The 17,356-nt window shown below is 40.7% G+C and overlaps 1 protein-coding gene across 1 annotated transcript in view; it reads right to left on the reverse strand.

The window, feature by feature from the left end:
* The window catches only part of GPC5 (glypican 5), a 742,838-nt gene that overhangs the window by 601,710 nt on the left and 123,772 nt on the right, over positions 1-17,356 (reverse strand). The window contains exon 3 of the mRNA XM_074815456.1: positions 15,046-15,740. Within this exon, the coding sequence (XP_074671557.1) occupies positions 15,046-15,740 (695 nt within the window). The remainder of the gene's footprint in view (positions 1-15,045; positions 15,741-17,356) is intronic.

Raw genomic sequence — 17,356 nt, forward strand, 5'->3', positions numbered from 1 at the left:
TCCTCAACAGGATAGGGGGAGAAAATAAGATGAAAAAACTCATGGGTCGAGATAAAGACAAGGAGATCACTCACCAATTGCTGTCATAGGCATAACAGCCTCATCTTGGGGAAAATTAATTTAATTTATTGCCAATTAAAGTAGGATGGTGAAAAACAAAGACAAAACTGAAACTACCTTCCCCCTACCCTCCCTCTTCATCCCAGGCTCATCTTCACTCCTTTGTTCCCAAGTCCTCTGCCTCCCCTCTGCCCCCCAGGTGCTGTGGGGGGGATGGAGAATGAGGGCTGTGGTCAGTCCGTAACACTTCACTGCTCCTTCCTCCTTACGCTTTTCCTGCTCCAGCATGGGGTTCCCCACGGGCTGCCGTGGGATCTGCTCCACCTGCATGGGCTGCAGGGGCACAGCATGTGTCACCAGGCCCTCTCCACGGGCTGCAGTGGGGTTATCTGCTCTGGCGCCTGCAGCACCACCTCCTCCTCCTCCTCCTCCTTCTTCTCTGGCCTTAGTGTCTGAGGGTCTCTTTCTCTCACTTCTTTTCCTCACTTCTCACTGCCATGCATCATTTTTGCCCTTTCTTAAATACACTCCCCGAGGCGTCACCACCTGGGCTGAGGGGCCCAGCCGTGCCCCGCGGTGGGTGAGCGGGAGCCGGCTGGGACCGCCTGTGTCCGGCCCGGGGCAGCCCCGGCCTCTCCTCACTGAGGCCGCCCTGCAGCTCCTGGGCCAGCGCCTGGGCACCTGCACCCAGAACGAGTAACTCCACTGCAGGAGCTGCAGGGAAGGAACCTGGGCAATGTGGCAAATTAACTGAAAAAAGCACTTCTCAGACAAGTGTGAGACATGAACTTGACACTGGATTTGAACTTCTTCGCACCAAAGGTGAGAAATATGTCCTCTCTCATTTCCATAAATGAAAGGAAAACTGGCTGAAAGAAAAGGAATTGGAAATGATGTATGTTGAAACAGGTACCAAAAGCTGTGCCACCATATACATAAATGCTGAGAAGCTGAGGAATGTAGCAATTGACTTTATTTAGACAGACATGGTTTCATGGCTTCACGTTCTGCTATTATATTTAAGAAGTTCTTGACAAATTGAGTGCTTCCAGTGTTTGCTACACATCTGCCAGTATATCATAAGCCTTAAAATAAAAATACTAACAGAATATCAGCAAGTGTATATACAGCAATGTGTATCATTTTTTCTTTCCAATTTGCACTTGAGGAGTATGCCCTGATGAAAGGCAGATCATACACTAACATACATTTTTCCAAAATGCTTGCATAACTATGGATGTATTATTGCCTCTGCTAATATTCTGTGCATGACTTGAAGCCCTTTTTCTACACATTAGAAGCAAGTAGACCAACTTCACTGGAAAAGGACACCAATTTTGAGCAGAATTCTGCAACACGGAGCTTGCAACAGGGATTCCAACATACAAGAGATTCTCTGGGATGTGATTACCAGTATTTTTATGTTGAATATTTTAGCAGAGATTTTGTTCTTCTTTGAAAAACACCATTTTTCGTTACAAATCTGTAAAACAGCATGGGCATTTATAGTGGTAGTTTATAGTGTGTGGTACAGAGGACAGGAGTACAGAAATAAGGGTAATACTTCAGATCTCAGTAAGTGCAAGCTACTGAAATATATAACCAGGATGGATCAAACCAGAAAAGATGGGAAGAGCTGTCAAATCACGAGGTATATTTAGGTAGGAAGAAAGCCTACTATTTAATGAAAACAACTTTTCATTAGTTACAAGCCATAAAAACTTGCTTTGTTGATTTTCACTTTGTTTTCAAAGTTCTACATTCTCTTTTCTGATGAACAAAGCCCATTTTAGCCTCAGAAGAAAACCTTTTGACAGCAGCAAGAAGCTTTTCCACTTTGAAACAATGTGGAAGTGAAATACAACACTAGAGGAATCTGAATTAGATGGAGGTCATGACTGCAGTACACTTCATGCTACATTAAAAAATGACTGATGTATAAAAATATGCCATACTTTATTATACAAGGGCCACAGTTTTTCACAGCTACAGCTGGATGCATATCTGTGAATGAAGAGAAATGGAAGGTGATAGCATTCAACTGTGTGTTAGGTTTGGTATCAAAACTTCCTTTAGAACACAATGATATTAGAATATAGACATGTATAAGATGAGGACTTTAAATCCAATTACTGTTCAGCAGTTTCCACAAATCAGTTTATATTGATCTTGTGAAGTAATTTAAATTCATCAATTTATCAAGTAATTTAAATTCAGCAAAGTAATTACAGCAGAGACATATGCCAAAAGCTTCAGGCAGAACTCCACAATTTTATTCCAAAGTCTGCTTTGCTGAAAATTACGTATTTAATTTTTTACTTTTTTAAACTGTATGGCATGTTGCTCACTTGGGCTTTGTCTTTTACAAACTGGTAATGGGAATACACACTTGGTGAAAGTTAAAGGAGTACAAGGCTGAGTCCAGTCAGACAGTTTGGTGATAGGAACAATATAATTAGTTTTCCCACAACATCAAATTTAGGTTGTATCTATGCAATCTCTAAACCAAGGCTAATTTTCCCTCCACAGTTTATCATCAATACCTCCACTTCTCTTGAGGTATATAGCTTTGCAACCAACTCCTTTGAGAACCTCTGGGCTATCACTCTGTTGGCCTCTATTTTCACCATTCTGACCAGACTTTGAAATTGCATAAGGAGTAATTCACTCACTTCTCCTTTGACCAAAGACCTGTGAACTAGACAATTCGTACTGTCTTGTGCAGACTCAGTTTTAACAGCATATCGTGGTAGTGCATACCTTGCATGGCAATGTTCATCAGCCATGAGATGAAGCCAGTGCCCACATTCTGCAAGAGAAGAACACCATGAACATGATAGGTTCCTGCCTTGTCCATGATGCCCATATGTGGGTCATATCCCACCACAGCTACTGACTCAAAGATGGCTGGCTCCTCGGTAAGAATATTCCCCTGATGTACCCACCTTCTAAGGCATTTCACAGAATCACAGAATTGTTTAGGTTGGGAGGACTTCTTCAGGTCATACAGTCCAACATCCCTATTCAAGCAGGGTCAGCTACAGTTGGTTGTCCAGGTTCATGTCTAGTTGGGTTTTGAATATTTCCAAGGATGGAAACTCCACAATCTCTCTTGTCCTGTCAGTGGGCACCACTGAAAAGAGCTTGGCTCCTTCCTCTTCATTGGCTCATATCAGGTCTTTACACACATTGATGAGATTCCCCCTAAGCCTCTTCTCCAGGCTGAACAGTCCCAGCTTTCTCAGCCTCTTCTTATATGAAAGATACTCCAGTCCCATAATCATCTTTGTGGCTAGACTCACTTCAGTTAGTCCATCTCTTTCCCATACTGGGGAGACAAGAACTGGACACAGAATTCCAGATGTGGCTTCGCCAGTGCTGAGCAGAAGGAAAGGATCACCTCCCTCTAACACTCTGGTGGCACTCTGCCTAATGTAGCCCAGGAGACTGTTGGCCTTCTTTGCTGTGCAGGTGCATTTCTCATGTTCAGCTTGGTGTCCACCAGGACCCCCAAGTCCTTTCTTTCAAAGCTGCTTTGCAGTCAGTCAGCCCCCAGCATGTACTGGTGCATGGAGTTATTCCTCCCCAGGTGCAGGATTTTTCATTTCCCTGTGTTAAACTTCATAAGCTTCCCCTCAGGCCAGTTCTTCTGCCTGCCAAGGTCCCTCTGAATGGCACAACCATTTGGTGTATCAGCTACTACTCCCAGGTTTATATTGTCTGCAAACTTGCTGAGGGTGCACTCTGTCCCATCACCCATTGATGAAGACATTGAACAGTGTTGCCCCATTATCAACTCCTGAGCACTAGTGACTTGCCCCCAACTTTGTGCGATTGTGTGGTTGTGTGATCGCAATCCTCTGGGCCCAGCCACTTATCTGGTTTTCAGTCTTCCTCACTATGCACTTTGTCAGCTTATATTTAAGGATATTGTAGGAGACAGTCTCAAAGGCTTTAATAAAGTCAAGGTAAACATCATCCATTGCTCTATCCTATCAAGTTGGCTGTCCTATCAAGCATACCAAGTTGGTTAACATGGTTTCTCCTTTGTAAATACATGCTGATTACTCCCAAGCACCTTCCTGTCCATATGTTTGGAACAGTTTCCAGAATTAGTTGCTCCATCACCTTTCCAGGGATCAAGGTGAGGTTGACTGACCTGTAGCTTCCTGGATCCTTCTTCTTACCCTTTTTGACGATAGGGATGACATTTGCTTTCTTCCAGACTTCAGGAACCTCTCCCAGTTTCCAAGACCATTCAAAGATAATTGAGAGTGGCCTCATAATGACATCAGCCAGCTGCCTTAGCACTTGTGGGTGCTACTTGTCAGGCCCCATGAACCAAAATGTCCAGTTTGTTTAAGTGCTCTAAGGTAAGTGCCCTAACCTTGTTCTCCTCCACTAAGGGTAAGCCTTCATTGATCCAGACCTTTCCCCTCGTGTCCATGTCCTTGAATTTCTGAAGGCCAGTCTTACTAATAAAGACTGAGGTGAAGAAGGCATTGAATAACTCAGCCTTTTGTGTGTCCTGTGTTACCAGTTCCCCTGCCCCATTCAGCAGCAGGAACACATTTTCCCTTGTCTTACTTGTGCTGTTTATGTACTTGTAGAGTTGTTTTTTGCTGCCTTTCCCATCACTTGCCAGATCCAACTCCAGGTCAGCCTTGACTTTTGTGACCCTATCCCTGCAATACTGGACACCAGCTCTATACTCCTCTTGGGTCATCTGCCCCTGCTTCCACCTCTTAAACACTCCCTTTCTGTAAGTTCAGTCAAGAACTCTTTGCTTATACCATGCAGGACTCCTGATGCCCTTTCTTGTTTTCCTGTCAGGATAGAGCTTTCTTGGGCTTGGAGGAGGTGATACTTGAATATCAACCAGCTCTTCTGGATCCCCCTACTCTCCATGGCCATACCCCATGGGATTCTTCCAAGCTCATCTCTGAGGAGGTTGAAATCTAGTCTCATGAAATCCATGGCTGTAGTCCTCGTTTTTGCACTGCTTTCTCCTCAAGGCTGCTCCTGACTTTCACATTCCTGACACATTCTTCCTCATTTGCAAGTATCAAGTCCAACAGAGCACCCTTCCTTGTTAGCACCTATGCCAGGAAGTTGTTGCCAATGCACCCCAGAAATCTCCCTAGGTTGCTTGTTCACTGCTGTATTGTCCTTCCAGCAGATACCAGGGTGGTTATAATTCCCCCATGATGTGTGTCCCTTCCAAATCAACATCTGAAGCAAGAAAAGATTGACAGGCAGTACCCTTACCTTGACTACTGTCAGAAGGATCAGAACTGTCCACTATCCACAAGTCCTCTCCTGTTTTCCCCTGTTTTTGAAGAAAGCCTTCCTATCGGAGACTTCATCTATTCCCTCCAGCTGAGATTTTCACCCTCTTTACCCAATGAAAAATGAAAAGATGACCTTGCCCCCTCATCACCATAAAAATGAAGGCTTTTGACATCCTGAAAACAGAGTGATACTGGCTGCATCAGTCTGGCAGTGCCCTGAAAAATACTCTGGAAAGTGTCAATGACATCTTCAGTGGTTACAGCATTCTGCGCACTAGTTTCCAGCAAGGAGAACAAGTATTATACCTAGAGGAAGAAGGTGAAAACAGCCCAGGCAGAATGAGTAAGAAAGGGTGAGCAGGGACAGGCTCAACAAGGATATTTGTCCCTTGCAGTCCTAATAGATCCTGTGGCAGAGCCCTAGCAGCAGCAGCACAATGCTACTCAAGAGCTGATATGCTGGATGACAAGAGAACAGTGTCACACACTTTGCCATAGGAACAAGGCACGAAAACAACCAGAAGGTGTCTGTTTTTAAAGGAAACAGCACAGATAGAAAGACAGGACAAAAGCCAAGTGAAGAAGTAGTTTGTATCACATACAATCTCAAGAATGAGAGGAATAGCTAAAGAAGAAGAAGAAACACATCTCAGCTACTGTATCTTTCAGATCACATGTTGTCTCTGCCCATAGAGACTGCGGTCTGTCCTCAGTGGGGTCTCTTTGAAAATCATCAGTGTCTACATCATGCCCCATGGAAGCAGCGTGCTCTGGCCTGGCAGTGGGATGCTGGTGCTGGGTACTCTGCTGACCTCTGTTACCAACTGCCCAGCCTTCCTGCCTTCCCCTATGGTGACAGACACTTCTTGCTAATGAGGGATTCTCCATGGTTGATGTCAATGAGGTGCTTAAAAACAGCTACAAATTACCCCATCTGCAACGCACACTGCATTCTTCATAAGAAATGAATAAGGAATGTTGACAGTGAAGCCTGGCAGTGCCCTGGCTCCTGTGCCGCTGTTGTAATCTAAGCCTGTAAAGAGGGTTGATGGAGTGTGGGGGACCTGCATATCTTACCCAGGACCCTAGTCCACTTCCCTCACCCTTACTCACACTCCCTTTCTCCCAATCCCTCTGCCTGTTATTTCAGAGATAATCCTCCTTTTCCTTCCCAGTGAGAAACTGCAAGTCAGTAATCCACCATACACTCTACAAGGACATACACACATACTTACATATACACAGAGTGGTTTGGCTGTTTGATGCCAAAAGTAAGAGCACTGTTAATCATCCCGTCTCTCTGCTGCTTTCCTGACTGCTAGTGGCAATAGGACCAAAGTTTGGGAGTAGCGAGTGGAGCTAGGACAGCTGTCCGTACTGGGGCCATCCTAAAGGCACAAAACTCTGCCTGCAGCACTGACAGTGCTTCTCTTGTCTGCCCATGCCGAGTGTACCTTGAGCCTTATTGTTAAACAGGGCTCTCTTATGAAGGGAGAGTGAATGATTCTCCAAGGTAATCATAGCAATCATGACAAAGGAGCTGGAGCATGTGTAGAAGCACGAAAGAGAGGTAAGTCTGGGATCTGAATACAGTAAGTTGACCCTGCCCTCAAGTGGCTTTTCTTTTGCTGCAGCACTGGAGAACTCCCTCAGAATGATGCCATCTGCATGTCTCTGCATTGTGCAAATGATAGAAAAAGTTGTATATGCAACAGCAGATGAATCACAGACAAATGCAGTCAGCTATTTGGAAAAGCCAGCTAGATATTTGTCTAAACTTACCTATTTCCAATCAGATAAAGTATACCTATAATATTTGCAGTAGAGAAATTTACTGTGCAGCTTAAAAATAAACAATATGGATAATAAACCAAAGCAGTCATAAATTATACAATGCTGTGTAATCTGCTTAATTTGTAAAATACTAAGTGATTAGGTTGTTCTATAACAATTGCCAGTTTTACTCTAGTATATACAGTAAATTAGGCTCTGAAATTATGTTTTCACATAATTAATTCTTCTAATGTGTAGAACTTCTGTTTCTTTTTAACCAGGGTTTTGATTTTCTGTCTATGCTGTTTCATAAAAGCGAACAGAACAGAACAGAATAGAATAGAATAGAATAGAATAGAATAGAATAGAATAGAATAGAATAGAGCAGACTATTTCAGTTGGAAGGGACTTACAACAATCATCTAGTCATACTGCCTGACCAATTCAGGGCTGAACAAAAATTAAAGCATGTTATTAAGGGCGCTGTCCAAATGCCTCTTAAACACAGGCTTGGGGCATCAACTGCCTCTCTAGGAAGCCTGTTCTAACATTTGACCACCCTCTCAGTAAAGAAGTGTTTCCTAATATCAAGTCTGAGCCTCCCCATTTGTAAAATATTGGTTTAATATTTATTTTAAAAATAATAAAACCTTGAATGTATCACTTTGAAATGGTGTATTTTTAATTTCATTTTAGGTTAAAGCTGTGAGAAAATTAAGGTGGCAAGAGTAAATGTACATTATTTCTTCTTAAAAGTTTCAAAATCCAAAAGTAGGAGTCATTTGAATAATGACTAAGACTATGAGGCAAGAAAACAAAATCCAAAGGAGCAAAATTAAGGTTAAAGCCCTTACCCATTTTGCTAAAGGGTATGCAGAATTCATAGTCCTCAGAATCAAAGAATGATGAAAGGTTCCTCCACTAATGAGACAAAATAAGATAAGCTAGTGGTAAAATAGTCACTAAATTTGATAATGAATGTATGTCCCTTCCGTGTACATACTGCTGGGTGCACTGAAACACATGGAAATAACATTAGCACACCCATATGATGTTGTTTAGACAGACTGAATTGTTTTAGGGGAAGTGTTTCTTATTTTCCTCCATTACGTTACCTTCCTGAATTTTCAGTTTTAATGAAAATGGTTAGTTTTTTCTTCCATTCTTCTGTCTTCCTGAATTTTTATTAGATGGGTAACTCCTAAGTTTTTCAAGCAAAATCAGGGGTGAACATTATAAATAATGCCTGGAAGTACAGCCTAATATTTCAATTACAGAAAAATACTGTAATTATATCTCTGTTATCAAATCAATAACCATTTTTGGTTAACATTGCACTGTGTATTTTTATATGCATATAGAATAGAGATAGAAGTCCATTTCAGGTGTGATGAGTACAACTCTTTGTGATAGCTACAACTTTATTTTTAAAAATTATGAATTTCAAATCTCCTTCATGACCTGATTTATATAAAAGGTTTATAAAAAGCATTTTCTAATATTAAAATTTCTTTAAAATAGAGTAACAAAATTAATTATCTTTGAATAGAATTTCAAATAGTTTGTGAACTTACTTCACATGATTGACTAATGCACTCTGAGCAAACCAAAATGCAGTAGCTATGAAGCAGTAGGCATAAAACGGTTTTATTTATAGGCATATAATCATGTAAGTAAATAAATTAGATTTTAGATACTAAGGAAGTGGGTTCACAGGATAGCTACTTCAAAGGATGCTCATCTCTTGCATCTCTTTTAAGTGCCTTAACCTGTAAAGCTATGAAAGTTACCAAATATCCAGGCACAGCACTTCCCACAATTAGAAATGCTGTTAATCTGGTCTTTTGTTGACAATCAAGCTTACTCCTTTCCAAAAAAAAACCCTGAAATCATACTATAGCTTGCAGGTGTATGTTTTTTATGTATTTGGGATTATCAGAAGATGCTTTTCATCACCTCTCCACTCCTTTTTTGAATACAAAAAATTAATTGGTTTAGTGCCCTTCTACAGCACTTCATTTTCTGGAATGGCATGGAATAAGGCTGTGTGACTTTTCGCTAGAGAGACTCCAATAAAAAGTAGCAATATAAAACAGATCGTAGAAGGAATTAAAAAAACCCCACAAAGATTCTATTTATAATGTTTGTGAATATGTCTTTTCATGGGAATATTAAATTTAAAACATCAGTATATTACAGCAGTTCTGACTGTTTAAGTGTTTATAGCTATTTCAAGCAAAAATAATAAGGAAATAAAGCTCTAAATACAGTTTATTAAATTCTTCTTCCTGGTAGCATTCTATGGCACAAGAAAGATTTTTCCTAGTATTAATGACAGATTTTAAAAAGAGCAAGACAAAAGTCTATTTTAATACAATATAATTATGCATATTTTTTTCAAGACACATAACTCAGATATTCTTTCAGGATTAGGCTAAGATCAGTGAAAGAACTTGAGAATTTCCAGAAGTTTGACATTTTCATTATCTCCAACTGTTTAGAAAACTGATCCGATGAAAGTCCACATTGGTTAGAACACAGTGAAGACATGGTGCTTTTGAAAATCCCATTCCAAATCTTTGTAGGCTTACATTATGTATAAAAATACATACAAGAATTTTACCAAACCTATAGCACAAATTCCTCACTTTCAAAATTAGGAAACGTCAGAATTTGTCTGTGTGATTTTAGTATTTTCTGTTGTGTTTCTGATTCCCACATTTTTAGATGAATATATAGCTTTTAATATCGTGGTCACATACTTCATTTTCCTCCAGATCCCCAAATCATCAGTGCCCAGAATACACAAAGAACATCTTCTCAATATACCTTTTCATCTCTTTTATTCAGTATTAATCCCAAACACCACTGATCTTTTGGGAATCAAGAACAGTAGTTCAATGTAAAGTTTAGAGGAAAGATTTAATTATAAAGTCTTGTGACTTTTCTCTTTCTCTTCTCTCCTGTTCCTTTCCCCTCTTCCTTCAGCTCTTGCCTCGGACCCATTCCACCTCCTCTCAGGTCCTCTGTTTGTTCCACTCCGATGGACCTCTCAGCTGCTGCGTTACCCAACACGTGACAGCACAAGTCTTCACACACCGAAACAAGACCATGGCTACGAGAGATGCTCTCTTACAGACAGCTCCCTCAACCAGCTACACTTTCAGCTGCCGAAGCAGCGTGCACACAGGGAAAGGCGTGGAAACACACAGCTGAGGATGGTGCCACAGAAGGACTTGGGCAACCCAGGGTGACAGTGGCTTAAGCTGCCACAGTGAGCCCTTCCATGGCATGGGGCTGTGCCATTAACCTGTACGTAAAGGGAATGGAAACACACTCCTATGCTGGGGATAGTACACTCCATCCACACAAAACTGTAAAATCTTGCTAATATCTCTCTTTGTCCTTCTGTTGTAATGATGACAGTGGGTAGCATAACAGAATGGAGGTAACATGAAACAATTTATTAAAACTTGTAAATAAGTTTCCATGGGTTTTTTGTTTGTTTGTTTTTCCTTGAATAAGGCTTAAATGTGTTACAAAGTGCTTGTGCATTCATTAGCCTGCACAGTTGCCCTCAGTAGGGATTTCCCTAGCAATACTCAAGCTCAGAGACCGGCACATGGCAACTCAGGCTGACCACAAAGACAAACAGGATGAATCTACAAGGTCCTTTGTAGCAATAAGCATTTTTACCTGTGATCCAATGCTTAAGAATCTTTCTCAGATTATCTTCATAATGAATACTGTTCTTATTTTGTATCATGCAGCTCTCTTAAACCTCTATTACATTATATCTGCATAAGCATACACACAGAAGTCTGCTAAAAAAATTCTGTCCAACTCCTACCAGCTAAAAAACATAGGGTCCACTATAGACTGAAATGTCCCATGACTGCCTCAAAGCTTGCTTGTGTCTGTGCAAACCTCCAAGAGAAGCTGCTGCGGCCTGTAATTGGTCTGGGGGATGTCGCCCAGAGAAGCCAGAGTGTATTGAAGGATGCACCTCCCACTTCTTTGTGGCTGCATTGTCCGGTCTCTTTAGACAAGCCTCAAAGGGGCAGAGGTGTGCTGAGCTGGCCCCATCCTGTAGACTTTTGTGGCTCTATTGTGTAGGCCAGACCCCATGCATGCATTGATAATGAACTGACAAGAGGCAAACGTTCCTGTCCTGAAGCCAGATGCAACAAAGCCTGTGGGACCAGAGGAAAAAAAAACTAAAGGCAAGCAGATATGCTAATCAGCGGATACGATGAACTTCAAAAGGCAGCAGAAAATTTTGCTCAGTGTGCACCCACCATCGAAGCCAGATCCGTGTGCACCCACCACCGAAGAACTGAAGACTGAGGACCAACGGGACTCCGCTGGATCCATGGTGGTGACTATTCTTGCAGCCCTATCCCACATCCTTGCTTTATTTCTGTCTTTTCCTTCCATTCTGTCCTATCGCTACCCCTCTTCACTTCTTTAATAATAAAAACCTGTTCTGGGTATATGGCATTTGACCTCATTTGTGTCTTAATCTCGCTCTTGGGATCGTATCGAAACCTCCCCCCGACATTGGATCGGGACAGCACTGAGCATAAACAGTACATAAATGGACATATATAGACTTCAGGAACACAGAACAGAACTGTCATAAATATATCTCTCTCTATAAGTATGTGAAATATATAAATATGTGAATAGTTCCACAATCCACACACTTCCACTAGATTCTGCAGAATAGCTTGGAATAATGTTCCGGTAGATGATGAACAGGTGCTGCACTTATTTGTCAGTCAGCAGAGCTGTGGGAGGCAGGAGTAAAAGGTGTGAATTTGAAACAGGAAGAACAAAGGGAAAGAGAAATTCCAGCTGGAGACAGAGTGGCACTGCTTTGCTGACCCAAACAGAAAAGGGAACAAGTTGTAAATACCAGAAGGAAGTTCTGTAAAAGGATGCCATGTTATATAGGCATTAGTTGTCTTTCCACACCACACAGAGCTTGAAGTATGAATATACATTATATTTAAATATATCCACGCAACATGTTAGAAAAAAATCTTTTAACATACAGTTATTTACACAAATATACACACGATTAGACAAAGAGTTGTACAAATACATGTATCACTAAGAAGGATACTCGGTTGATTCTCATATTGATATTTGTATATGTATATATCATGCCTCCAAACATTTAAAGACTTTTTTCTCTGTTTTCTTCTTTAAAACTCATAAAAGTACTTACTGTGATGAAAATCACTTTTAAAATTGCAGAGACTACTGTGTGCCTAAGCGAGCCATTATTTGCTGGCTCATAATCATCTTTTCTGTGTCTGTTAGAATTACTGATGCATTAATTGCTTATCAAAGTTTGAAACAGTTCATGAGTCACTATGAAGATAAAATAAATAAATATTAATGAGCCAATTTCAACAGAATTCATGTCCTCTGCCTCTTAAAGCTGAAAGACTGTATTTATTACATGCCAGTATTAGGTGATACCTAATGTATGGGCAGATATGAAATATACTCAAGCCGTACTCAGCAAATCAGAACTGACTGACTAGATCACCATGTTTCAAGGGACCAATGCATCATAGTCTTATAGTCAAACTATAGATTAAGGAGAGAAAGAATTGGTCAATTATAGAGGTTAAGTGAAAGATACATCTAAATGCACAGATCTGATGCAGATTAAGTGAAAAATGAAATATTTAGTTTTTAAAGTTTGGAAGTCATTCTATATGAGCAGATCTTAACAAAAGCAAACACTTGATCTTCAAACAAACACTTTGGCACAAAATATCATTGCATAAGACATTTTAGTATTCCTTACATCATATGAGGGAAGGGGAGAAGGAAGGCACTGATTTTTCAGGAATATCAAAGCATTTTATTTTGGATCAATATGAAATATTCATTAAGCCAAAACACTGGGTGGAGGGCTCTTCACCCATTTAATTTTTTATTCAAATTGAGTGAAATATATTATTCAGGAGAATAAAAACTTTCCTTTTAAAAACATGACTGTGTTGAGAGACTTTTAAGTCTGGGCCAATGGAGGTTCACTGTTGAAAATCCAAGCCTAAAACTTCTCAAACTAAATGACCCTGGATGAAACAGGAAATAAAACTCCTTTCCTTGAGCCTTTACTTTCTTATCCTAGCTTGTTCCTGAAAATTGTAGCCAAAAAAGATCCCCCAAAAATCTGAGGAGGAACAGGGAATATCCCTAAAAGGCAATTGTAGCTCTGAAACATAATAGGAATTAGACATCAGTGAGCCACTTTTGAGCCAAACTGTTGTTAGCGAAAAACCTTTTCCAAAAAAGATCTTTTTTTTTTCGAAGAAGTTCAGCAGCAGGAGATTCTGGCTAATGTAGCTGGCTGGTATAAAGCAGATAAAATGGGAAATTCATAGAAATGGGCAATTTCCCTGTTACTCACTGACTACAAAGAGGATGAAGAACCTATTTCAGTAGACTGTGGGTCTTAGTAAGAAATGAAAAATCCTCTATTTATTGGATTAGGTCAAGTTGTTTATTGTGAGAGGTCATATCAGCTGCTTAGAAGACTCTGCTGCAACTTCAGCTAGTCAAGTAAAGAGGCAGGCTGTGGCAGTCCTAGAAGTATTACTGCACCTCAGCTGATGCCACATCACAGTGACACCCAAACACCATTTAGACCTGTGTATACTGTTAAAAGAAGGCATCTCCCCAGACCAAGATAGCCAATCCAGCATTAAGTGCAGAATATATCAGTCAGTGAAGTCTGCATGAATAAATACAGAGAAAAATACAATTACAAAATGTTTTGTGGATTAAATATAACATAGGAATAATTCAAATTTTGATACTTACATAACCTTCATAAAATTGCAGATATACTAGCTTTCTTTCTAATGTGTAGCTAAATAACAATGCATTTTCCCTAACAGTATCTTAAAATTCCCCACTTCATACATTCACAGCAAACATAACTCTCACATAACTTGCTTTTTCTCTTAGGTATATGTAAGAAAGGACTTAGCTCATGCTACAAAGGAACGGTGCCACTTTCTCTGAAACCTACAAAATTACGCAAATAATATATGCAAAGTCATAGGTACTTTAAGACAGGCCACCAGTACCTAAAAGGAGTATTTAAATTTATCATTATGTGCACATAAGAGAACAATGAAGCAATTAAACAATTTTCTTATGTTCATGAAAAACATTTTTCTGTGCTCCTACAAATTGTTCTCACTATGTTGTACAAAAAGTTTCCAATCTGCAAGCAAATATTATTGCTGAGATTTAGCACTCTCATTTACACAAATGTCACTGTATTAATACATTTTTATAGAATATTTGTGAAATTACTTTTTCCCCAGATAATTTACTCTTCTCTCATTAATATTTTAAGCTTCCAAGCTTAATGACACATTCCACTGTTCACCCTTGTTTAGCAGAACTTAAAATATGCAGTTGTAAAGTTAAACCTAAGGCATCTAACCTAAACCTAAACCAGTGCATGTACTGAAAACGTTAACTTCTAAAGAAAAGGGGTGAAAGGAACAGAAGTTTCCACTGGATTGTGTCACAAAAATTTTCTCTCAGCAAAATCTTGAAAAGAGCTATGGGTTCATGGGAAATGAGAAAAGATAAATTCCACACAAGAATTATTTTCCTTTTGAAAAGCCTTTACTGTAAATGCTGCCAAAATGTTGAATCTCCACATGATGTTGAACATGTGAATAGAATATGGGAAATTAGCAGGTCATGTGCATGATTAAAATAAAAACTGGCAGTGCTAGAAAAATGCATTGTCAAATAAAGCTGAACTCAGTTACAAATGTGTTCATCACCATAAAAGTGGCCAAACAAGTAATAGTTACCAGTGTTACTTTTCTTAGTGTCACATTTGCACCTAGCATGGACAAAAACAGCTTCTTACCTGCTCAGATAACTCTGGCCCATTGATACGAGCCTGTATGAGAGCATCATTAACAAGTGAATGAAAGTTTAGAAGCACGTGCTCAATGTCGTATGTTCCGCTCATGGCACTTGAGAGCTCCTCCAGGGACTGTATATATCCGCGCCAGTGAAGATCCACTTCTGCCACATTAGCTAAGCAGCCTCGGATGACGTTGAGGCAGTAGCCCATACAGGGCTTACTTAAAGTCAGCCCCTGGCAATGAGGGCAGTACTGCATTCTCAGTAACGCTCTGCTGCAGTCTTTAGAGAAATGCAGATGATCTGTTGTATTGATCACTTCAATCCCCAAATTCAGAGCCTGCAAGAAAGTCCGGCTGGGTAACAGTGTTCTTCCCATTTGTCCTATGGCCTTTTTGGGAATGTTACCAAAGGGCCTGATGTCTCTTCTCACCATTTGGAGGCACTCCGCATATTCCAGTGAAATGTCAGTCAGACCAGGATTAATCACATGATTGTAGACTACTGGGAACAGGGTGTCAAAAAATCTGTTGACAGATTCCTCTGTGCTAATGTCTGTGCCAAATATGAAGAGTCCAACATCTGTGAAAAACTCCTGAACACATGTAGTAGCCTCAGCAGCCATGTTTCTATATGCATTGCAGAAAAGGGTGCTTGTGTAATTCTCAGCCAGTCTGATAAGCATTTCAAAGGTTTCTGTAATAAATAAAAAGTTCATTATTTTTAAAGTTTAAAAAATAAGAAATTAGAGTAAGGACTTAAAACAATTACATCAGTATACCTTACATTTATCCCAAAGGCATTTTTGCATTAGAATTTATTAAGAGACAAACTCCTCATAAACTGACAACTCTCTTTTGTATATAGGTAAGCACCTTACAAGTAATGTTACAATTAATAATCCTTATATTTTCTTGGCAGGATACAGAATCACAGAATCGACTAGGTTGGAAAAGACCTTGAAGATCATCCAGTCCAACCGTTAACCTAACATTGACAGTTCCCAACCACACCATATCCCTCAGCGCTATGTTGACTCTACCCTTAAACACCTCCAGGGATGGGGACTCCACCACCTCCCTGGGCAGCCCATTCCAACGCCTAACAACCCGTTCTGTAAAGAAATACTTCCTAATATCTAGTCTAAACCTTCCCTGGTGCAACTTGAGGCCATTACCTATTGTCCTATCGCTTATTACTTGGTTAAAGAGACTCATCCCCAGCTCCCTGCAACCTCCTTTCAGGCAGCTGTAGAGGGCGATGAGGTCTCCCCTCAGCCTCCCCTTCTCCAGACTAAACACCCCCAGTTCCCTCAGCCGCTCCTCGTATGACATGTGCTCCAGACCCTTCACCAGCTTCGTTGCCCTTCTCTGGACGCGCTCGAGTAATTCAATGGCCTTTTTGTAGTGAGGGGCCCAAAACTGAACACAGTAATCGAGGTGCGGCCTCACCAGTGCCGAGTACAGGGGCAAGATCACTTCCCTGTCCCTGCTGGCCACGCTATTTCTGATACAAGCCAGGATGCCATTGGCCTTCTTGGCCACCTGGGCACACTGCTGGCTCATGTTCAGCTGGCTGTCAATCAACACCCCCAGGTCCCTCTCTGACTGGCAGCTCTCCAGCCACTCCTCCCCAAGCCTGTAGCGCTGCTGGGGGTTGTTGTGGCCCAAGTGCAGCACCCGGCATTTGGCCTTATTGAAACTCCTACAGTTGGCCTTAGCCCATCGCTCCAGCCTGTCCAGATCTCTCTGCAGAGCCTCCCTACCCTCGAGCAGATCAACACTCCCACCCAACTTGGTGTCATCTGCAAACTTACTGAGGGTGCACTCGATCCCCTCGTCTAGATACATTAAACACAATCTAAAAAAAATATGAAAGGAAATAAATTATAAGCTGAGTTATTAAGTTACAAAATATAAGAAAACCCTACTGTATGTGTCTATGTATATATACACATAAACTCTATCATCTCACAACTCATTCTGAAAGTTGCAATAGAAAGTTAAAGACTCTCAGTCACTCCACTTCAAGTCATTCCTCTTACCATCCTAAGTGGATGGGCAAAAGTAACATTAAACAATTTAAACAACTTTTCCATTCTATTAAAACTTAACTTTTAAAAGATCAGTTTTGTCTTCTTGTCTCCAAAGGAAGGAGATGTACCAAACACACATGAGAACGTGCTTTTAAACAATGCTGTTTGGTCTGGCAATTGCTATGGTCAAGCAAAGTGCTGGAACATGCAGAATTGCTCTCCTTGGGCACTCTGATGGATACACCCTCTCTAAGCCTCAAGATCTGCATAACTGGCA

This window comes from Strix aluco, chromosome 2 (assembly GCF_031877795.1).
Source record: "Strix aluco isolate bStrAlu1 chromosome 2, bStrAlu1.hap1, whole genome shotgun sequence".
NCBI lineage: Eukaryota > Metazoa > Chordata > Aves > Strigiformes > Strigidae > Strix > Strix aluco.